The sequence below is a fragment of the Nerophis lumbriciformis genome, linkage group LG25 (genome assembly GCF_033978685.3).
Source record: "Nerophis lumbriciformis linkage group LG25, RoL_Nlum_v2.1, whole genome shotgun sequence".
NCBI lineage: Eukaryota > Metazoa > Chordata > Actinopteri > Syngnathiformes > Syngnathidae > Nerophis > Nerophis lumbriciformis.
Window position 1 is genome coordinate 14,606,848 of NC_084572.2, and position 24,356 is coordinate 14,631,203.

Here is a 24,356-nt window from a genome sequence, read left to right on the forward strand (position 1 = left end):
AATGGCTTACTGCTTGTATAATAAGGCCATGCAGAATAAGGCATTAATAAGCAGTGTTGGGTTAGTTACTGAAAACCAGTAACTAGTTACTTTATTTCAAAAGTAACTCAGTTACTAACTCAATTACTTACACCAAAAAGTAATGGGTTACTGTGAAAAGTAACTATTTAGTTACTTCTTCTTTTTTTTTTAAGGCTCCCATTAATGCCTTTTTAGCCTTCATTTCAGTACTGTTATTGCACTGGAGAAAAATACAATCTGTTGATCAACTTGACATGCATTTTCCTCACTGAACTCAGAAAGCAATGTGGTCTACATACAACACACAGAGACAAAGATATGTTTGAAAGGGCCAATTTATTTCAGGCCAGAATAAATTGACAAAACTATTTTAAATAGCTGCAACATAATGGCACTTTAACTTTAACTTTAAGTAGATAGGATCTTTGATCCAAGACACAACTTACATTTAACTAAAATGTTATTTTCTTTGTGCTCGACAAAAGAAAAGTATTGAGAATGTCTCCATGTTAAGAAACTCGACTTCTGGCTTCGCCATGATGTCTTCTTAGGTGTTATGAAAGTAGCGTATGTGTGTGTGTGTGTGTGTGTGTGTGTGTGTGTGTGTGTGGCCCTTTAAGATATGACAGCATGTGAGGTGAGTGACGTCAGTGAGTGAGTGGGCGAGAGAGGTGAGGGAACGTCACAGTGAGTGCGTGCAGGTGCTCTAGCTTGGTGGATGGCTGCGTCCAATAAAGTCACAAAGTTGCAACAAACCGCCGACCTCGTCATTCACCCTCAGCTGTAAAGACCCACTTCCGGGTAAAGTGAGGGTTGTTAGCCTCAAAGTACATAGGCCCTGGAGGAACGTTTCCCCTGCGACCCTCAACTACGGTCTGGGAGCCCCCCCACACCCCCCACACCCCCACCCACACAAAGCACGCCTCTTCTTTTCCTTGTGACACAGAAGAACGACACCGCAGCGCTTCAATAAAACACACTCAGATCTTCTGTTTCTAGCCGATACTACATAAAAAATAACGTAAAATAACGCAGTAACGCATCATGTAGTAACGGTAACTGAGTTACTGAATATAAAAAATAACGCGTTAGATTACTAGTTATTAGTTTGTAACGCGTTAGTCCCAACACTGTTAATAAGTACTTAATAATGACTAATTAAGAGCCAATATGTTACTAATTTGCATGTTAATAAGCAACTAATTAATGGTGAATATGTTACCCATACTAAAGTGTTACCGAACTTTGATCGAGGTCTACTTTGTCAAGGAGCAATCTGCTGTTATTAAGGACCTTCTGCAACAACAACAAAAATGGTGGTTTTAAGAATCTGCTTTTGAACTGAAAGTTTTTGGGACTAAACTCGCAAGCCACTAATACCCCAAATGATAAAAAATCAGGACCTAAAATCAAACCTTGAAGAACACTAAAAAACTTGAACAAATGACTACTATTGGCATCTGATACAGCAACACCTTAATTACATAAACATGTTACTGCCAAAAATGAGACTTAATGGGGAACTAAACTTTTTTTTGGAATCGTTCACAATCATGAAAGACATGCCGATGGATGGATTTAAAAAAAAAATCCTTTCTAAATATCAAATAAATTCGATCAAACGTCCGCTTTGGAGCCGTTTAATTCTGCCTATAGAGCCCCTAAAAATATCCAAACACCTCCATTAGGGTATTAAATACAATATGTAAGTATATATGTAATGTAGTTACAGAAACATTTATAATAACAATTCATATTTATGTATTCTGATCATTTTAAGCATACGCGGCGCATTAATTTAAAAAACGCATCATGTTTGATTTTCTTCTTCATCACTGATTTCTGCTCACTGCAGACTTTATGAGAGCCAACAAACATAAAACATCACTTACTATACAAGGTCTGCTGTCAGTAGGATGCCGACTGCTAGGATGTTCATATATTCCCATTTAGATGAAGAATGTCTCATCATCCTCGTGAAGAAACGGGGTGGGGTTGAGGGGGGAACTAACTTTTCGTGTCGTTCTCGTCATTTTCAGGTCCTAAATGGCTGTCAAAGTGTACCAACTTGTCGGATTACATACTCAGCCATCTACTTTTCATGTGAGAGGCATGATTTATGATCTACAATAAACTTACAAGCAGCGAGGAAGCAGCAGACCACTCGATGATGTAAACATAGCGGCACACGGAAGTGATCACTTCGCCGTTATAAATAGTTTGTCTGCATTAGCGCTGACAATAACAATATCACTAATACTTGGTTAATATTAAAGTCACGAAATGTAAATAAGGTATTGTTGGCACTTTTTGAATGGTTAGCGGATTTTATGGGAGGAACTGTGGACCTCCTATTGGCTAGGCTGCAAGCAGACTTTTACAGTGGAGCCAATGGGAGCTCCTCTATTCCGCCCATAAAATCTGATAAATAACCATTCAAAAAAGCATCAACAATACTTCTTTACATTTTGTGATTTGAATATTAACCAAGTATTAGTGGTATTATTATTAAAAGCGCTACGCAGACAAACTATTAATAGCGGCGCCGTGATCACTTCCGTGTGTCCCTATGTTTACATCATCGAGTGGTCTGCTGCTTCCACTTTCTTACCTCGGCCAAAGAGGTTGTTTGCGCCAGGGTTTTTGTGTTCGTGTGCAACATAAATCCAACAGTTATGGATTGATTTTGATGATTTTTTTTCCAGGAAATGTCCAAATAAACAATTCCTCTCATCCACAACGAACAAACTTCACCTCCTGCTTACGGCGTTCAACATCCCCCACCTTGTCAGCCCTGTGCTGCGCAGAGGATTCTGGGAGATGTAGTCAATTTTAAGACATGGCCAACGCTTAAGCGCCAGAAAAAAACTACACACCGAGTTTTTGTTTGATACCGTCACGCGTCACAGCATTATTGTGAAGACTTTGAAACAGTAATACCTCGACATCTACAACAACCGCTACACCCCTAATATCTACCATAAACTATTGGTTGTCAGCCTTGCTCTTTGATTTATGTTGCAAACAAACTGGGTCATTTGGATTGACCTCGATGAACTCCATCATGGCATAGTGTGCTAATGCTGTGCAATTATCCTACTGATTATAACACACACTGTGCATGTATACTATAGTTGACCTTTCGGTTGCATCACAAAAGTTTCAGACGTAGAGCCCAGACGTGAGAGAGCCCAGACGTGAGATGAAGAATATCATCATTATGGGATCTGTTTGCCTGCCTGTCCATGGATTGATAATCCACTCTAATCCACTCACAGAAGGGAGGACTTGTTCAGATTAAAGTGAATACAGAGCGGGAGTGTGAGACCGAGAGGCTGCACTAGCAAGATTGATGAATTTTAGAGCTTCCACTGGAATTCTGGGTCAGAATAGATCCACCTGGGGATTCCATCCAGATGTTTCCTGCACAAGGTTGGTCACATTCGGTAACGGGGATGTTTCAGTCGGATAGTGGTAGCAACGGCATTTCAACACATGAAAATCATAGTAATGTGAAAATAAATAGAAGTATTATTATTAAACAATGTGTAAAGATGAACAAAATAATGCATTAATTTAAAAAAAATCTACTAAAAATACCGTAAATAAATTACAACAAATTATAGAATTACAAAAAACAGCATAAATAAAAGTATATTCCTGCAAATATTGGTCACATTTAGCAAAAGAGATAAAGTGTTATGATGAGTTAAATTAAATGCAGGTATGGTTGTTTATTCTGGTGTACATTTTTTAAAAACATGAATGAAATAAATTGCATTGTATTATTGCACATAGGCAAGTCACTATAGACTATTAAATAGGACAATATATGTACAGTCGTGAAAAAAAGTTTACATACACTTGTAAAGAACATAATGTCATGGCTGTCTTGAGTTTCCAATACTTTCTACAACTCTTATTTTTTTGTGATAGAGTGATTGGAGCACATACTTGTTGGTCACAAAAAACATTCATGAAGTTTGGTTCTTTTATGAATTTATTATGGGTCTACTGAAAATGTGACCAAATCTGCTGTATACATACAGCAATGTTAATATTTGGTTACATGTTCCTTGGCAAGTTTCACTGCAATAAGGCGCTTTTGGTAGCCATCCATGAATAGCCTTTACCGTGAATTGATAAACGTGGACCCCAACTTAAACAAGTTGAAAAACTTTATCCGGTGTTACCATTTATTGGTCAATTGTAGGGATTTTTTTTTACAAGCAACCTAATGTTGTAACACAAATTTCATAATATTCCAACTTAAATATTGAAAAAATCAGCATAATTTTATATAATTGTTTTCTTGTATTGCACTATGTTTCCCTTTATTTCCTGTTTTTTTTACATGCAACCTAATTTCTTGTAACAATAATGTACACGTTTTCCTCATATGACAATATTAATACTAAAATAGATCTAAATTATTCGTATGTTAGAGACTTTTTTTTTACCAAACAAAAAATGATAATACTTCTAAACATATATACACTCTAATGCAAAATGACAAACTAGAAAACAATATTGATAATAATGTTAACACATATAAAATGACAATTTTCAAAAATAATATAACAAAAATATAAATTACATTATCTAAAATATTCATCAACTATAATTCTAAAAAGCACATTAAAGACTATACAAAATATAAAATACTTCTACTAGTATAATACACTGTTGCAACTAACACAAACACAATGATGATGAACAAAAATATATACACTATATGATGAAAATATACGGATCAGTCACATTGACAAAATATATATTTTATAATAATACAACAAATTGTTTTAAAGTAAACGCTGAGTTGCTGATTTGAATAATAATACAACACATTGTTTCGAAGAATACACTGAGTTGCTGATTGACAAGACAAGAGCCAATAGCAGCATGGTGTTTCCACAGTGGGCGGGACTTCCTCCACTATGTGTCGCTCTGTTTAAAATGTCACCCTAACAACCGACCCTGGGACTGAAAACAGTCGGGACTTGAGTCCAAACGGCTCTTAAGTAAGTCACGCCGGTGTTACCTGGCAGTTTTTACCCGAACTTATCAAGCCGAGAGCCGCCACTGAGCGTCTGCCAAAGCGAGAGAAAGCGTCAGCTGTTCGCAATGGAGCTACAAGCTAAGCTAGCTGGGTAGCTTGTAAATGCTGTTTAGCCAGTTAACTCCTCTTGTTTACAAACTGGTTGTTTATCATAATAACACATGTTATATATTTTAAACATATAAACTTGCTAGTTGTGTAGAAATAATGCATTTTCTTTCTACATAGTACTGTATACATGTCTTGATATGGCTAGCTAGGTAGTTTACTCGCTCAGGTGTGTTGTTGCTCAGTGTTGCTAAGTGCACTTGCAGCTCCCCCTGCTTTTTAACAAGTGTACATAATGTGTTGTTGCTAAGTGCACTAGGTAGTTCCCCCTGCTTTTTAACAAGTGTACATAATGTGTTGTTGCACAGTGTTGCTAAGTGCACTTGGTAGCTCCCCCTGCTTTTTAACAAGTGTACATAATGTGTTGTTGCTAAGTGCACTATGTAGTTCCCCCTGCTTTTTAACAAGTGTACATAATGTGTTGTTGCACAGTGTTGCTAAGTGCACTTGGTAGCTCCCCCTGCTTTTTAACAAGTGTACATAATGTGTTGTTGCTAAGTGCACTTGGTAGCTCATCTGCTTTTTAACAAGTGTACATAATGTGTTGTTGCTCAGTGTTGCTAAGTGCACTTGGTAGCTCCCCCTGCTTTTTAACAAGTGTACATAATGTGTTGTTGCTAAGTGCACTTGGTAGCTCCCTCTGCTTTTTAACAAGTGTACATAATGTGTTGTTGCTCAGTGTTGCTAAGTGCACTTGGTAGCTCCCCCTGCTTTTTAACAAGTGTACATAATGTGTTGTTGCTCAGTGTTGCTAAGTGCACTTGGTAGCTCCCCCTGCTTTTTAACAAGTGTACATAATGTGTTGTTGCTCACTGTTGCTAAGTGCACTTGGTAGCTCCCCCTGCTTTTTAACAAGTGTACATAATGTGTTGTTGCTCAGTGTTGCTAAGTGCACACTTGGTAGCTCCCCCTGCTTTTTAACAAGTGTATATAATGTGTTGTTGCTAAGTGCACTTGGTAGATCCCCCTGCTTTTTAACAAGTGTACATAATGTGTTGTTGCTCAGTGTTGCTAAGTGCACTTGGTAGCTCCCCCTGCTTTTTAACAAGTGTACATAATGTGTTGTTGCTAAGTGCACTTGGTAGCTCCCCCTGCTTTTTAACAAGTGTACATAATGTGTTGTTGCACAGTGTTGCTAAGTGCACTTGGTAGCCCCCCCTGCTTTTTAACAAGTGTACAGAATGTGTTGTTGCTCAGTGTTGGTAAGTGCACTTGGTAGCTCCCCCTGCTTTTTAACAAGTGTACATAATGTGTTGTTGCTAAGTGCACTTCATAGCTCCCCCTGCTTTTTAACAAGTGTACATAATGTGTTGTTGCACAGTGTTGCTAAGTGCACTTGGTAGCTCCCCCTGCTTTTTAACAAGTGTACATAATGTGTTGTTGCTCAGTGTTGCTAAGTGCACTTGGTAGCTCCCTCTGCTTTTTAACAAGTTTACAGAATGTGTTGTTGCTCAGTGTTGGTAAGTGCACTTGGTAGCTCCCCCTGCTTTTTAACAAGTGTACCTAATGTGTTGTTGCTCAGTGTTGCTAAGTGCACTTGGTAGCTCCCCCTGCTTTTTAACAAGTGTACATAATGTGTTGTTGCTCAGTGTTGCTAAGTGCACTTGGTAGCTCCCCCTGCTTTTTAACAAGTGTACATAATGTGTTGTTGCTCAGTGTTGCTAAGTGCACTTGGTAGCTCCCCCTGCTTTTTAACAAGTGTACAGAATGTGTTGTTGCTCAGTGTTGGTAAGTGCACTTGGTAGCTCCCCCTGCTTTTTAACAAGTGTACCTAATGTGTTGTTGCTCAGTGTTGCTAAGTGCACTTGGTAGCTCCCCCTGCTTTTTAACAAGTGTACATAATGTGTTGTTGCTAAGTGCACTTGGTAGCTCCCCCTGCTTTTTAACAAGTGTACATAATGTGTTGTTGCACAGTGTTGCTAAGTGCACTTGGTAGCTCCCCCTGCTTTTCAACAAGTGTACATAATGTGTTGTTGCTAAGTGCACTTGGTAGCTCCCCCTGCTTTTTAACAAGTGTACATAATGTGTTGTTGCACAGTGTTGCTAAGTGCACTTGGTAGCTCCCCCTGCTTTTTAACAAGTGTACATAATGTGTTGTTGCTCAGTGTTGCTAAGTGCACTTGGTAGCTCCCCCTGCTTTTTAACAAGTGTACAGAATGTGTTGTTGCTCAGTGTTGCTAAGTGCACTTGGTAGCTCCCCCTGCTTTTTAACAAGTGTACATAATGTGTTGTTGCACAGTGTTGCTAAGTGCACTTGGTAGCTCCCCCTGCTTTTCAACAAGTGTACATAATGTGTTGTTGCTAAGTGCACTTGGTAGCTCCCCCTGCTTTTTAACAAGTGTACATAATGTGTTGTTGCACAGTGTTGCTAAGTGTACTTGGTAGCTCCCCCTGCTTCTTAACAAGTGTACATTATGGAGGTTAATTACATGCATTTGCAGGGGACGGAATGGCAGGAACAGGTGAGGGAAAGAAAGAAGAAGCCGACTACAAAAGACTCCACAGCTTCCCTCTCATCAGGGTAAGTAAGACATACTATTCACAGTACTTGGACATGTGTCTCTACACCACTGCCAGTGATGCAGCTTGATCTCACTGACGTACATATAAAAAAGGTGTGCAACTTGTGTAATAATGCACATGGGAAATACTGCAACTTAGTATTATCCATGGATTCAGCATATACTGTTCAGTTCAGTTCATTTCGAATATTATGAACATGCATACGATGCAATGTAATGCATCACACAATTCCAGTTGTTTCATTACAGCACGTTCGAAAGGAGTAGGAAGAAGCAGAGCTTATTTAATCCTACCCCTTTTCATACCATAGCAATTTTATTCAATTTCCTTGTTCTCTGTAACAGAACGGTGAACAAATAAATACTATGGTATATCATTTATTTATTAAGCATACAAATATTAAATACATAAATAATCTGTCTCAATAACAAGAAAAAAAGGGTTCAAGATGTTCATCATAATTCTTGTTCTGTGTACTTTGCGAACACTTGTAGTCTCTTAAACTGAATCATATTGGTGCTTTGTTTGAGTTCTTTGGTTGATAATTTAATTTCACATACTGATATACTAAAGGTTTTAAGTGTTGTACGAGCATACAAATGTTTTAAATTAGATTTTCCTCTAAGATTATATTTCTCCTCTTTTGTTGATAAGAATTGTACATTATTGGGTAGCAGGTTATAGTTTGCTTCGTACATAATTTTAGCTGTTTGCAAATGCACCAAATCGTTGGATTTCAATAATTGTGATTTAATAAATAAAGGGTTTGTATGTTCTTTATGTCCAACATTATGTATCATTCTAATTGATCTTTTTTGTAACACAGTTTGAGTTAATTTCGAACATGCAAGCATACAACATGATACATCACAATTTCCAGTTTCTCTTTTCAACATGTTCGAAAAGGAGTAGGAAGAAGCAGAGCTCATTTAATCCTACCCCTTTTCTTTTGCATAACAGTTGCTAAAACTTTTGTTCACTTCCTGTTCCCAATTTATTCACAATATACTCCATAAGTAATCACAATAAAAATAAATAAATAATACTCGGTGAAGTAAGTTACATTTCATATGGTGAGATGAGTAAGATTATTTTGAAAATTAATGGATGGATGAAATAATTCCGAATGTTTATCATGGTTCTTCTTCTTTGTACTTTGTAAACACTTTAAGTTTGAAGAGTTTCTTGAAGTGGATCATATTAGTACATTGTTTGATTGCTTTGCTTAATCCATTCCATAATTTAATTCCACATACAGATATACTGTATACAGTTAGTGAATGAAGCGCACATTTGTAGTTGTTTCCCCATATTTCTGCACAATAACTCAGATATGGTAACACTAGCGAGCAGTGGAGAATATGAAGTGATTTTTGGTCTAGAAACATTGTGTTATAAAGGTCTGAAGTTGCTATAAGAACATATTGATATGTCCATAGCACACAGACATGCCTGAGGAGATGAGGGTGGAGACGATGGAGCTGTGTGTGACAGCCTGCGAAAAGTTTGCCACAAACAATGAGGTATGTGCCTTGTCAATTGTTTTTAAATGTGATTTTTATGTTGTCTGTACAAACCATCAACCTACTAGGGACTACAGATGGAAATTAGTTTATAGCTACATTCTGGCATTCGTCCCACGTAACAAAATAAATACACGGTTTAGTCTGTTTTCATGGTATACAAGAAAGTTCACTCCAGTGTGTAAATGTGTGTAATTATTTCATATATTTATAGAAGTTCCACTTAGGCCAGGGAGATATGGCCTGAAAATAAAATCTCAGATTTTTTTTAGTTCTATGATTTATTTCTGAATTTTTTCTGGTATTTATTTATTTTTATTAACATGTCCTGTCAAGCCAATCAGGCAAATCATATTGTTGATGTAGATGCCCATATCTGCTGTACGGAATTGTTTTATAAAAGAGAAGTGTGGGATATTTCTCGTTTCCCTTTTTGTATTTGACTTTATTAAATAGATGTATTTCTAATTTTTGGTGCAGCCAAACCGGAGCAGGAGGGGATAGAAAGAAGAAAAAAAAGAACACAGAGGGGGGGAATTGCGGGAACTCGTTTGAAATGACACTGCATACACTGCATTTTACTCTTAGCGAAATTCCAAATGTGTACCGGTATAATGTTTTATTTTAGACCAGATATCAATTTTACTTTTTAAAGAATCATTTTCAAAGAACTACATGTGGAGCTTCCTCCAGGAGACACTTCTGTCTTGAACAAATGACTTCAGTTAACAAAAAATGTAGCATTGCACATTGCATGCAAATAAATGATAATCTCCAACATTAATATTATTAAAGTGCAAACCTAAAACTTTAATCTGACTCTCGCCAGATCCTTGTAGTTCGCTGAGCTCCACACACGGATCTGGGACTTCTCAATAAGAGATGTATTTCAGAAGGCGGGACCTTGTAAAAAAAAAATCATTGTATGTGATTGGATAACCACTAGTCCGTTATCTTGAATGACATGCTACTTCAACCACTCACATTGAAATCAACCCGTGACGCTGATGAGAGCGAAGCTGGGAAATCCAAAACAGAACAGCCTACATATTGGATAACGACAGAGCGAAAAGTTCTCTGTTCATCTTTTAAAGGGGAACATTATCACCAGACCTATGTAAGCGTCAATATATACCTTGATGTTGCAGAAAAAAGACCATATATTTTTTTAACCGATTTCCGAACTCTAAATGAGTGAATTTTGGCGAATTAAACGCCTTTCTATTATTCGCTCTCGGAGCGATGACGTCACAACGTGACGTCACATCGGAAAGCAATTCGCCATTTTCTCAAACACATTACAAACACCGAGTCAAATCAGCTCTGTTATTTTCCGTTTTTTCGACTGTTTTCCGTACCTTGGAGACATCATGCCTCGTCGGTGTGTTGTCGGAGGGTGTAACAACACGAACAGGGACGGATTCAAGTTGCACCAGTGGCCCAAAGATGCGAAAGTGGCAAGAAATTAGACGTTTGTTTTGCACACTTTACCGACGAAAGCTATGCTACGACAGAGATGGCAAGAATGTGTGGATATCCTGCGACACTCAAAGCAGATGCATTTCCAACGATAAAGTCAAAGAAATCTGCCGCCAGACCCCCAGGAAAAGAGAGCGGATGAGGGTATGTCTACAGAATATATTAGTTGATGAAAACTGGGCTGTCTGCACTCTCAAAGTGCATGTTGTTGCCAAATGTATTTCATATGCTATAAACCTAGTTCATAGTTGTTAGTTTCCTTTAATGCCAAACAAACACATACCAATCGTTGGTTTGAAGGCGATCGCCGAATTCGTCCTCGCTTTCTCCCGTGTCGCTGGCTGTCGTGTCGTTTTCGTCGGTTTCGCTTGCATACGGTTCAAACCGATATGGCTCAATAGCTTCAGTTTCTTCTGCAATTTCGTTTTCGCTACCTGCCTCCACACTACAATCATCCGTTTCAATACATGCGTAATCTGTTGAATCGCTTAAGCCGCTGAAATCCGAGTCTGAATCCGAGCTAATGTCGCTATACCTTGCTGTTCTAGCCGCCATGTTTGTTTGTATCGGCATCACTATGTGACGTCACAGGAAAATGGACGGGTGTATATAACGATGGTTAAAATCAGGCACTTTGAAGCTTTTTTTAGGGATATTGCGTGATGGGTAAAATTTTGAAAAAAACTTTGAAAAATAAAATAAGCCACTGGGAACTGATTTTTAATGGTTTTAACCCTTCTGAAATTGTGATAATGTTCCCCTTTAAAGATGTAATATTCGATAGATTTGACAAAACAGTTGCAATAGCAGAATCAATGTCAGCACATGACTCCTCGCTGCGTGCCGCCATTGTTGTTTGAATCAAACAGTCGCTTTGGCGCTATGTCACATCTATGAAATCCCACCCTGATTGGTTCATTATTTTTTGCTATCTTGAGGGTGTTTATATTGCCCTTGATCCCAGATCCTTGTGGGGAGCTCAGTGAACTACAAGCATCTGGCGAGAGTCAGGTTACCAAAACTTCTGTCATAAACAAAATACTTATGTAAATAAAAATGTAATATTGTGCATTGTATGCATATAAATAATCAAGTAAAACATTGAGAGAACTATACTTTTAGTAAGTAGAGGCAGGCTTTTAATTGTATGTGCACCACATCTGGTCGGTGGGCAGAGCGACTGCTTTAGTGATCGTTCTCCACTGTCCTACTTTCTTATCATACATGGTATCTTGTGTAAATGATTCCACTACAGAAAGCTGCTTTTCAGCGTAAGTTTATTGTTGCGGTCTTGTTCGCCTCGTAAAGAGTTGTATTTCCCGCACTTGACTGGAGGCTTCGGTTTCAGATGCAGGAATAAGTTTGTTGTCCTGCTGCCTTTTTAAAATACATTTTGAAGCGTACAGTCATTTGTTTCACATCTGTTGCCGCAAATTCAAACTACAGACAACACTTTTCTTTTCTTTGAAACAAACATCTCGCTCTCGTTTGCGATAGCATTAGCTATGTTTTGTTAAGTGTGACTCCGTTAAGGAAATAAGGAGGGCGGAAGCTACAGAAGGTCCTCGGGGAGGAGAAAAACATAGATGTTTTATGTTTTATTTTTTAGATCGTTTGCAACAAAAAACTCAAATTTATTGATAACATCAATTTATCGCACAGGCCTACTTCTACTGTTATTAAAATACATATAAGAAGCAGTTACACATATTTAAATGGGGAAGTTCCAATCAGGGTTATATGCTGCCGATTCCGATATTATCATCTATGAGTGATCGACTGATACCGATCACATGTATTAACTGTCCATTTTTTTAAATTATGGTAAGCACTATTACCAGTTTAACAATATCAACACAGTATTTAAACTAGTTCCTTGTTCTCTTTTATTACATACAATTGCCTGATCAAAACAGTCAATAGTACACAATAACTAAACAAAAGCAAAATGTACTATCTACTACTCTTTGTAAACCTTTATGCTTTTATGGTACTCCTCTGTACAGGGAATTATTTTGTGAGTTTGTAAAAATACTTTGATAAAATAAAAATATCAACCTGATCACTGTAATATTGATCATACACTGATACTGCCATTGGTATCAACACCACCAATTTATGGATCAATCCGCCCTCCTCCTTCTGAGTGTGAAAATTCTTACACCAACAGTTATTAAATTATTCTCTCTATACTATTATACTCTTGTTAATATACTTATTTTCCTCTTAATATCTGCTTACTTTCTGCTGTAACATAGTTGCATCTACACTTCTTAAAGTTTACTAAGCACTTATTTCTTTGTGTTGTTTAAAGCTAGCTTAGCAGTTAGCTTGGCTAGTAGCATGCCTGCTCCTGGCTTGCTCTCTGTGTGTAACAAGTTTGGCCTTGTCCACCAGTAATACTCAGATATTAAAAAAATGCTCTTTGACATAATGGAGGTGATTATTATTTGCTTGTGAGAGCGGCTCCACACTTTGTATGAAGACACATTAGCTGCATGTTTTAAGCCAGGGGACTAAAAATACAGTCTCGGCCAGAGGAGATCGGTGATTGTCATTAAAAGGAATTAATTGGCAATTCTGATTAACATACCGGTACTTCTTCACGATAATCGGCCAACGCTAATCGGTGGCCGATCAATCGGCACATCCCACATTTAAAGACAAATCCTAGTGTTAATATTTGTGATTAGTATCATCAGTTCAGGATATTTTTTAAATTTTTACTGTTAGAAAATAAAAATTTCTACTATGTGCCACGGGCTCATAAAACCAGCCGTGGTCCGCAAATGGCCCCTAGGCTTCACCTTGGAAACCCTCGGGATGCCGTTTTTCACGGAATGTTACCAAATGAATGAAGGGTGTCTCCAGGTTCTGTCTTCTTAGCACTATCACTAGTCAAAGGCTGGGCTGCATGCTTGTGGAGTTGTTCTGCACTCTTCCACGCCTCACTTTTCACTGCAGTGGTAATGCACACTCCACCGGGCTTTTGTAGGTGTCCTGCATTTAGATCTCTTCGAATGTGTACCACATGGTCTTTTGGAACTAAAGGCTCTGTACCGAAAAATCGAAATAAGAATAAATCCAAGTCTTTTCATTCCGGTCAAAATTAGTCATGGTGGACCAACACAAATAAATGAATGTATAGGAAACGACGGGTGTGCAATATGATCCGAATTAGGTTATTTTTCTTTTCTTGCACGTGTGACGTCTCGCTCGGTGGCCTCTAGAGCGCTGCCAAGATGATCAAGGAGTCCATGGACAAGAAATTCGGCAGCTCGTGGCACGTGGTGATCGGCGAAGGCTTCGGTTTTGAGGTGACGCACGAGGTAAAGAACCTGCTTTACATGTTCTTCGGTGGGAGTCTGGCCGTGTGTGTGTGGAAGTGCTCGTAGCACAACACACACACACACACACACACTAACACCTCTCTGGGCGCCAAATGGGAGAAAGAACACCAGCCTTTGATTGGACTCTGGCTATAGCGGGTGACATGCTGCTAATGTGGAGGACAAAGCATCTCACCCTGTTGGACTAGCGGCGAAGACCTGTGACATCTCAGTAGCTTCCTGCCTTATCTGCCACTTCTTTCCTTTTAGCTGTTTCCATGGTGTCAACTTTTACAGCTGGCCAGGGTCTCCAAACCCCTTTCTCCTCTTTCCTCTGCAGGGAGGGTCTTGGTGTGCATGTTTGGGCTCTGTTTGTGAGTGTGTGTGTGTGCTGGACACACACACACACAGGCACACTACTGGGTTTTTTTCCACCACTTTTTGTGCGACAGTAAAATATCCATGTTGTCTCTTTTCTTACACCTGTCTTTCAATACAACTTTTTGATATTTTTTAAACGTGTACATAGTTTGATGCGACTTTTAACAAGTGTCATCTTCTTACAAACGACCTATGCTACCTTTCTTTCTTGCTGTAAAAAGTTGTTTGTTATAACTTGTGTGCGCGCGCGCGTGTGTGTGTGTGTGTGTGCGTGCAATGGAGGACACTTGCCAGTGCAAAGCAACTACAGTATATAAGAGAGAGATAACTGATATAATTACACAATGATGAATAATAAACTCTGAAAACAGCATTGTTGCATCATTGTGTTTACTTTCTGTATGAAGGTGTATTTGGAAAAGCAGTTACATAAACATTCCTGTCAGTGATTGCATCAAGCACGTACTTGTTCTGTGTCTACATTTAGAACGTTTTAACGAGTGCGTGTCCTTGCCACCAAGAAATAATTAGCAAAGTCCTACGAAAACTGTTACCACAGAACAAACAAAAGGAGGAAATGCCACACAAAATGATTCAATGCACCTGACAGGGAAGTGGTTAGAAACTGTGTCAATAATTAGTAGCCAATAACTGTACTGTCAGCTTAAGTCCACCTTCAGTTCTCAACCCATCAATCACAAATTCACACCTAAACCTGAATGCTGCCAGACTCATTTAAAAAATGTTTTAAAGTTCCTGTACAGTCTGGGTTGAGAGCAAAATTACACAATATTCCCTATTTAAATGTATTACTTTATTGCAATGGTTTCACAAAGTTATATAATGTCTTGTCCTTTAACAATTATTTTAAAGAAATAATAAATACAGTGAATGTCATTTATTAGAAAAAATAGAGAAAATATTTATATAAAACTACAATTATAAGGAAAACCTCCCATATCTATATTCTTAATGCATATGTAGAAAAATCATAGTCATCCCAATTGTACAGCATATCATACTCATCCATCCAACCATCCATTTTTACCGCTTGTCCCTCATTATTTCATTATTTTAATCAAGATGCCGTGTTTACCTATACTTAGTACATACACATATACTTAGAAGTGGGAATCTTTGGGCAACTCACAATTCGATTACGATTCAGGAGTTACGATTCGATTAAAAATCGACTATTGATGCATCTTTATTTTATATATACTAATGCAGTTTTACATTTATTTTCGTTTCACTATCGCATTTGTAATAAACAGTTGAATTAATTCCTTCTACATTTATTTAATTAATGGAAATGTGAGCAAAATTGGGTCATAAGTGCCCTAAAATAAAGGAGCTGGTCGGATGAGGTGGCTCGCTACTGTCAGCCAAATTTTGTAACTGTCTGCATTACTATAATTACAATAAATAAATCATCTATTATTGATGTTTACTAATCGATTTTACAATCGCGTCCATTTTCAAATTGTGATCTAAAAATCTATTATTTCCCCCACCTTCATATATAATAATGACCTCCTCACTGTCATTTTTATTATCAATTTTATAACAAAAATCTTCTGGAATTTTAAAATATGTCCATTTTATCTTTTAAAACTAATAGTATTTTTTTCTATTTCTATTATCTGTGTCAGTTGTTTTATTTTATTTTAAGTGCTGCGGTCTCTTTCCAAGTCTTTATCGGTTTAATTGCAGTGATTATACAATATAATATTGTGGGGGTTTCATTCTGCCACACTCTAAAAACCTCTGTCTTATGTAAAAAAACTAAAAAAAAAACTGCTGATTGACGCCAAAACTACAGTGCTGCATTTTATACTGTAATCAAATTTGTATATAACAATGTATCAGAATACAGTGGTACCTCCGTTTTTGTTTGAAATTGCTACAAAAACCCATGTACGTAGATAATTGACTTTTTATTTTTCTATATTTGCCCTAAATTCAGTTGTCTGTGGCTTTGTGTCAATATTTACCTGTACTTATTTGACTGATGTGTTTATTTCGATTTCCTTTGTATATATTTATTTTCCCTAATTCTATTTATTATTTTTTATTTTGTGGATTTCTTGTTTTTTGGGGGGGAATGGGAACATTTGATATGTCACTGTATTCCTGGAACTTGTATATGCCCCAAAACTCAAATAAATGTTTAAATATATGTACATATATATTTAAGAAAATCTATTAATCCATTGCTACATACAAGGATATTCAAAGCCACCTCATGCCCCCAACAAGGTTAAAAAATATTAAAAAACGTATTAGTTTTCTGTACAGCATTTTAATCTGGGTTGAGTAAGAGATCAGGGTTTTTACATATATAAGTAATTAACTGGGATAGGCTGCAGCACCCCCGCGACCTCGAGAAGGACAAGCGGTAGAAAATGGGTGGATGGAGGGATGTTTCTTTTGACACATTTCTTAAGATTGCTCAGAAGTTATTAAAAGTTTTTTTTTTTTTTATTGCTGCCATAAATAGTCCCTTTTTAAAACCCTCTAATCTAAATGACTTTCCCTTGCATACTGCATTCCGTACACATTTTCCCACTCGTGTTTGTTTACTTTCATTTGTAGGCTGTCGACATCTTTGTTCAAAGGTCAAAAGGCGAATATGGTATTATAGCTACAGGAGGAGTAAATTTGTGTCCCTCAGTTTCAATTATACGTACAATTATTGGACTCCAATGGACCCGTTTGTACATTTTTTTTCCAGGCCGGTGCTCTGAATGTGTTAGTCTCTGGTTGTTTATTGTAAGGAGTCTGTCTTGCATCATGCCAGTCAAAAGGGCATTGTGACCCAGTCGTGTGATGAGTTTGGGGGGGACACTGTTTACAGAATCAATAGTTTGTACCTTAACGCAATACAACACTGAATCAGGTCGTACTATACACTCTACCGAGAACACGTGTCCTGTCAACATTACACTCTCGCTTGTTTATCTTTAGATCACTATTGTGAGTGGAGAACTGCACTGCTCTAAAGATTTCTTAACACTTTGTTCGGTGTCTTGACTCCAGTAAGTTTTGAGACGGTAAACATAGTCCGAGCCCTGCCCCCCCGTTAACCTTCTGCCAATTTGACGCATGTCATTTATTATTCATATCCTCCCCTCCTTTAAATATCTTTGGCCACCACCTTTTATCGCCTCACTGTTAAATATTCATACTCGAAAGTCACACTCAAGGCTCTGCTGGTTTGCAGTAAAAAAAAAAACATTTTATTTTCTTGGCACACTGCGCTCGAAAGTTACGTTAGGGGACACATTACTTACAACAAGTGGGGGAAATGTTAAAATGTCATGCCGACATTACCAGAATGCAAAGTTCCTTCTGAAGCGTTTATGCAAATTGTGAAAATAATTTAGCTATTTGAAAATTATGTTTTATTAATATTAGTGGTGTTGCTGGAAAGTTTTATTATAGTGTGGGATGTTAAAAAAAAGGCTTGATCAAGGGAAATATACAGTGATGTACGGGACCACTGATTTTCTTAATGATCCGAGAACGAGTAAAATTCAGGCTGGTATCTGCGATACCGATCTGATACTCATACTTTGTGCAAATCTACCTGGTGTGTCTGATAACATTTTAAAAGTTGTGTATTTCAAAAACTAACATATCTCATAGCATAAAGAATACAGGACAAGAGTTATTTATTTCAAACTCTGAAGTACAGTATATCGAGGTAGTGGCATGAATAACAATAAGGCCAAGCTAATAAAACAGAAAAAAACAGGAAAAAATCATAAAGTACACAATAAGGGTGTTTTATACCCTTAAAAAAAAAAAACTAAAATGATAAAAGCATGAAAATAAATGAATTAATAAGAACTACTATTAGAATAAAAAGTAATTCACAATTCCGTTACATAAACATGTCAACATGTAAACAACACTTAATAAAAGACACATGGCCTCATTCACAAGTTTATAGTCTTTTACACTGATTATGATACAAATTATCTCAGGTAATTTAAGTATCAAAAGTATCAATATTTTGATTTGAGACTGGATATTACAGCATAAATATCTGGTATCTAGTTATTGGCGGCATCGGTATTTTAGTATCGATCCGCACATCACTTGAAATGACTCATACAACATGTATGAAAAACACACCTATTTATTATTAACCATTTGGAATAGAGGTTGAGTTGTACAGTAATTCTTTTTTGCTGACACATAGTGGCCCCAATAATTCATCAAGTTAAGTTTATGACGCAGTAAGGTGACGTGTTTGTTACTGGATACTTTCTAATTCTGCCTCAATATTGGATCGGGAGACCCTTAGTAGTAAGAATGTCATCTTAACATGGAACTTTCAAAAAGGCAAATACATTTATTTTATTTGCAAAGCTGCTTTCTTCATTGAACAGCACCAGCTTAGCTCTACTTAGCTAGATTTGGCGGGATTGTTTTTTCTCCTCACTTGGAAATTGTATCGTGTGACAATGCAGAAATCACATCACACTGAATGCATCAGCCTCTAAGAGCCATCCTATCAAAACAAACACCAACTGAGACCAACAAGGGTGTCCTGTGTTTACTTCTCCGTAAGTAGACACATTTGGTCCAGGAGGAGACTGAGGGCAAGAAGAAAACGGGCAGCCAAGCTTGGACTTCGGTGTACAATACTGCAGCTCTCTACAGCTAATGCACAGCAACAGGCACTCCCTCAAGGATTTAGCGATCGTACCAATTCATGCAAATTCAACCAAACACGGAAATTATGTGCAGCCACTAACATTGTCCAATGCCTGCAACTTCCCCGCTCATTTTGGCCAATCAGCTTTATTTCTGATTTGTCTCTGAGCGGTACTCAAACGCACACGTCAAAAGTCTAACCAAAAGGTACGTGTGTTTCTTGTGTACATGAAACATGAACGGCAACTTGTCACAATATATTAATTGTTTATTGCTCAAACGGCACAACTATCGTCCTGCCGCGTAGCACAGAGCAACTTTCTGTTCCTGTCTACGACGCTAAGCCTTCTGGGTAATGTACAATATAAACATTTAGCAACACACTAGCATGGTCACTCCCTAGTTAACATGTATATATTTACCCTTTTTTGTTCATCCAGGGTAAGACATTAAAAAAACTAATTTGCGATGCCAACCTAGCAACAAGGCAGCATTTACATGACTATGTTGTTGATGGATGATTAGGGATGTAACGATATCAACATTTCATATTACCATTATCATTATTATCGCAGTATTGTTTAATTTGTTCAAAGAGTACTGACTTGGGGAAAGACGTGAATGTATGTTGCTTTCTTGTCAGCGTTTAAGATAGCGAGCTGGCCGCAGTCAGTCTTGAGTTTATCAAAGTGCACTTATCAATCACGATTTTTTTTTATAATCTTAATTTAAAACGGTAACCGCCTGGAGTTTTACAGCGTTAATCATTACTACCGTTTAATGTTACATCCCTAAGTGTGATGATAATCTCTCAACAAAAAATACCGCTATAGATAGAATCAAAAGTTTGTAAATTCTGTCATTATTGTGCATCTCAGAGCAGACAATAAGACTTAGGTGGTGTTTCCTTTTTTACATTTTTATTATAACTATTGTTAGTTATAATAAATTAAGACGGTACAGAAATTTGACAATGAGCTCTGATTCTGGACTTTTACTAGTGTCTACCTGTAAGTCTGTGTGGTATAAAACGAGTAAAACATAAAAATTATACAATTTTTTAAGTAAAACATCAAAATTATAATACATTATTACTAAAATCAGTTATTAGTTAAAACAATAAAGTAGTTTGAGAATTAGCTCCGAGTATGTGCGGGCATTAGGACCATACTCACACTCAGCAGAATGGGTGTGGTCTTTATGTCTTCTTGAGCACACTGTTAAGGAGCCTCTGTTGTGATATGAACATTCTCATGTTGGCAGTCTTACAATAAAGACCTGAGAGAAACAACATTGCACTCCTGCATTTGCCACATTGGTGACCTCGACAATGTTTCACGCAGAAGAGAAAGTTGTGTCTTCATTGGCCATGTCGCCCCAACTCCAGCAACCTGCATTTGTTGCCGCAGTGACGAAGCTTCCGGAGTTCTAGCAGAGCGACACGGCATCATGGTTCCAGCACATGCGGCAGCTTCCACTTGCGGTCCGTGCGATGCTGGCTATCTCCGCTTCTCTGGCCTCCGGCGACTACCGGGGCTTGGCTGAAAAAGCTGATCGCCACTGGCTTCCAGACGGTTTGCCGTGCAAAGCGTAGAAGCGGACCCCCGCAGACGATGGAGAACGCAGAACCAGCGGTAGTGGTGGGAGTCTCTACTCGGAAGCGGCGCGAGGGGAGCCTGTGCTTCTTCCATCAATGGTTTGGCGCCAACACTTGACGGTGTGTGCCTCCGTGCTCCTTCACGGCCCCGGGAAACTCCAACACCGGCGTTCAGTAGCGGCTGTTGGCGCCAGCGAAAAAAGTGAGCTGCTCTTCATTGCCGACTCGTCAGTAGTTCCGCTGGGATATGCTCATTTCAAAATTAGATTTACAGCCCCGTAATCTTGTTATTGTTTTCATTTCGATGTCCCGCCCTCCACCGTTTGACCAATTACAACGTCTGTGAGTGTGTCACATCCAGGTTGCCAGTTACGCACCGCCATCTTTGTCTAGCTACTACCACTGGTAAAGCTACTAAACATGTCAGACCTTAGTAAATCTAAAAGGCCTCGTTACGATTTTCAACTTATCCATGACAAAAACAGGAGCAATACGAGGATTTGTATCGGGGATGCCTTTGAAAGATGGAGGCGATTGAAGGCGGAAAATGTTTTTTCATCTGACGCTAAAACTTGCTTAATATCCTCCTTGATAGGTAAGTCAGGCATTTTTGTTTCCTTATTACTATTCTTATTACCCATTACTATAAATGGAAATGGACATTTCGTATGTAAACTATATTGTCCAATACAGTCGATTATATTGTCTAACAAAGCTAGTACGTTCGTGCAACGAATGCTTAGCATGCTAGCCCGGTCAATCATCAACATATGGGTTAACGGGGAAATATATGCTCGTTAGCCTGTACGTCGATGTGTAATCGAACTGACAGGGCAAAATATATTTTCGACAACATATGGGTAGTGTCAGTTCCCATTTCGTTTTCAATATGCTGATACGCTGAGAAAATGGGTTCCCACATTAGCATGGCTGTCATAGCAATGTGATACGTATGGAGAGAGCCAAATCACATGATAAAATAATTCCTCATTTGTCTTTGCATATTGTGGACCACATGTACCAAGTTATATGGCAATCTGAAACGTTTGAAACAGTAGCCTATAGGCATACCTTGTAAAATGTCTCCTCTTTAGTTTTGGGTGTACATTATGCTGCTAAGCATGCTCTACTTATTTTCACTAGTATAACCATTGCTAGCTTTGGTTGTAGTTCGTTTTAGTCTTTGTTTTCTGATAGTACTGACAATAACCATAGGATTGCCATGTGTTGTGATATTGTACACAGGCATGACATACTTCTCCTGAAAATAGCCCAATTGCTGTGTAAAATGTGTTGGTTGTAGATTTATTATTGAAAACACGCTTGTCTATTCACCTATTATGGTCCCAGCACCTCAACCTCGAGTAAGAGGCAGTGGAAGTTTGAAGTTTCTTGGAGTAGCCCAGTCGATCGAGCTGGATTCGGCTGCGTACCTGGCAACCTCAGTCAGGGAGAGGGGGATGGGGACTACAGAATTTTGACCGTGATTGCAGTACCATTGCTGGCCAGAATCTTACATATGGCTCCATTAATAGCTGATGTACGTACATTTCTACAGGCTGTGGTTACTTTGCCAACACGCAGAGGTGGTCGTCCGGGATTTCCATTATGTAAAACAACATTAAGGCAAGGACACAAAATTCACTTTTTTGCCAATGCATTTAATGCTTTATATCCATATTTGTGAGGAAATATACTAATTTAGCTGGTCGATCATTTTGCCACGTATTGCCGTCAAAATGTGTTCCTTGGCCATGTCAGGTGGACAGTGGATAGTTGCCGCACACAGGCACCGGAGACCAAACAAGATTTCACGTATACGGCTGCTACCGCAAGAAGCTCTCCTGTGTTTTAATAATAAATTGAGTAATCAAACAGGAGTCAAAGTGTTTTGTATCTTATGTGATGTACCGACATGTTTGCATTTAAAAGACTTTCCAAACACTTGTTGGTTTTGGCAATATCATCTTCTCGCATTACACAGCAATTTTAACCCGCTGGCGATCACTCGAAACCCTAAAAAGAAGCACTTCCTCTAGCACAGTGTTTTTCAACCACTGTGTCCCGGCACACTAGTGTGCCGCGAGATACTGTCTGGTGTGCCGTGGGAGATTATCTAAAGTCACCTATTTGGGTTAAAAATATTTTTCGCAAACCAGTAACTGTAGTCTGCAAATGATGTGTTGTTGTTGAGTGTCGCTGCTGTCTAGAGCTCGGCAGAGTAACCGTGTAATACTCTTCCATATCAGTAGGTGGTAGCTAATTGCTTTGTAGATGTCGGAAACAGCGGGAGGCAGGGTGCAGGTAAAAAGGTGTCTAATGCCTAAACCAAAAATAAACAAAAGGTGACAGCACCCAAGAAAAGGCATTGAAGCTTAGGGAAGGCTATGCAGAACGAAACTAAAACTGAACTGGCTACAAAGTAAACAAAAACAGAATGCTGGACGACAGCAAAGACTTACTGTGGAGCAAAGACGGCGTCCACAAAGTACATCCGAACATGACATGACAATCAACAATGTCCCCACAAAGAAGGATAAAAACAATTGAAATATTCTTGATTGCTAAAACAAAGTAGATGCGGGAAATATCGCTCAAAGGAAAACATGAAACTGCTACAGGAAAATACCACCAAAATAGGAGCGCAAGACAAGAACTAAAACACTACACAGGAAAACAGTTAAAAACTCCAAATAAGTCAGTGGGTGATGTGACAGGTGGTGACAGTACACCTACTTTGAGACAAGAGCTATATTGATGCATGGTTGGTTATGGTTTAAAAGTCATATCCAACAATTGTGACGACTTTTTACTGTCAACTGAGTTTCGTTTTTTAGTGATTTCTGCTGGTGGTGTGCCTCCGGATTTTTTCAATGCAAAAAATGTGCCTTGGCTCAAAAGAGGTTGAAAAACACTGCTCTAGCATAATATTGTGAGAGTCCAGTCCATAGTGGATCTAACATAATAGTGAGAGTCCAGTCCATAGTGGGGCCAGCAGGAGACTATCCCGAGCGGAGACAGGTCAGCAGCGCAGAGACGTCCCCAAACAATGCACAGACGAGCGGCCCACCCCGGGTCCCGACCGGGATTTGAATGTATAACTAGGAACTTTACTGTAGTTACATGAGGACCCTGAACTGCACTTTAATCCACTGAGGCACAACATCAGTGTCCTCAAATATCCGAATAATTCCTGGCTTCTCTCTTGACTCTGAGAGACAAGCGCTGTATCTTAGCAACCTTTTCAGCACCTGAGATAGAGCAGAAAGAAAGTTGCAGTAGCCTCAGAATGTTAGTTGACAGTGTAAGGCTGACAAAAAAAACTCAAGAGGGTACAAAGAAAAACAACTTAAGATGATCCAAGTCTTTATTCTGGGAAAGAAAAGCCGGAGCGATGAAGTCCCAAAAGCCACCTCAGGATAGGAGTAGAGTGAAAAATAAGTATGTCAGACTGGAACAGAGATTAATTTTTTATCTGAACATCTTTGCTTTGCTTTCTTTTGTGGAGCAGAGAAACACACTTTAATATTAATAAAAGAGTGTCTGCGCGTCTTTTATTCTGACCATGGGAGGCTTTTTTTATAGTCCGAATTAAAAAGAAAGCAGTGAGTTGTGGAGGAGATGAGAGTAAAGGAATAAAAGCTGCTAGGCGGATGGATGAAGGCTTTAAC

At 38.5% G+C, this 24,356-nt stretch overlaps 2 protein-coding genes and 1 long non-coding RNA gene across 3 annotated transcripts in view; 2 read left to right on the plus strand and 1 right to left on the minus strand.

Annotated features, from left to right (window-relative positions):
- LOC140679816 (uncharacterized) overlaps positions 1-24,356 on the minus strand; it is a 73,954-nt gene that overhangs the window by 22,264 nt on the left and 27,334 nt on the right. The window lies entirely within an intron of this gene.
- On the plus strand, positions 4,896-14,794 carry LOC133621642 (dynein axonemal light chain 4). Its single transcript, XM_061983860.1, has 4 exons — positions 4,896-5,042; positions 7,630-7,709; positions 9,151-9,234; positions 13,944-14,794. Exons 2-4 carry the CDS (start codon positions 7,638-7,640, stop codon positions 14,106-14,108), a joined length of 321 nt encoding a protein of 106 aa, XP_061839844.1. The 5' UTR covers positions 4,896-5,042; positions 7,630-7,637; the 3' UTR covers positions 14,109-14,794.
- Positions 20,551-24,356, plus strand: part of LOC133622128 (extracellular serine/threonine protein kinase FAM20C-like) — a 30,056-nt gene continuing 26,250 nt past the window's right edge. Inside the window, exon 1 of the mRNA XM_061984676.2 lies at positions 20,551-20,678. Coding sequence (XP_061840660.2) covers positions 20,551-20,678 — 128 coding nt within the window. The remainder of the gene's footprint in view (positions 20,679-24,356) is intronic.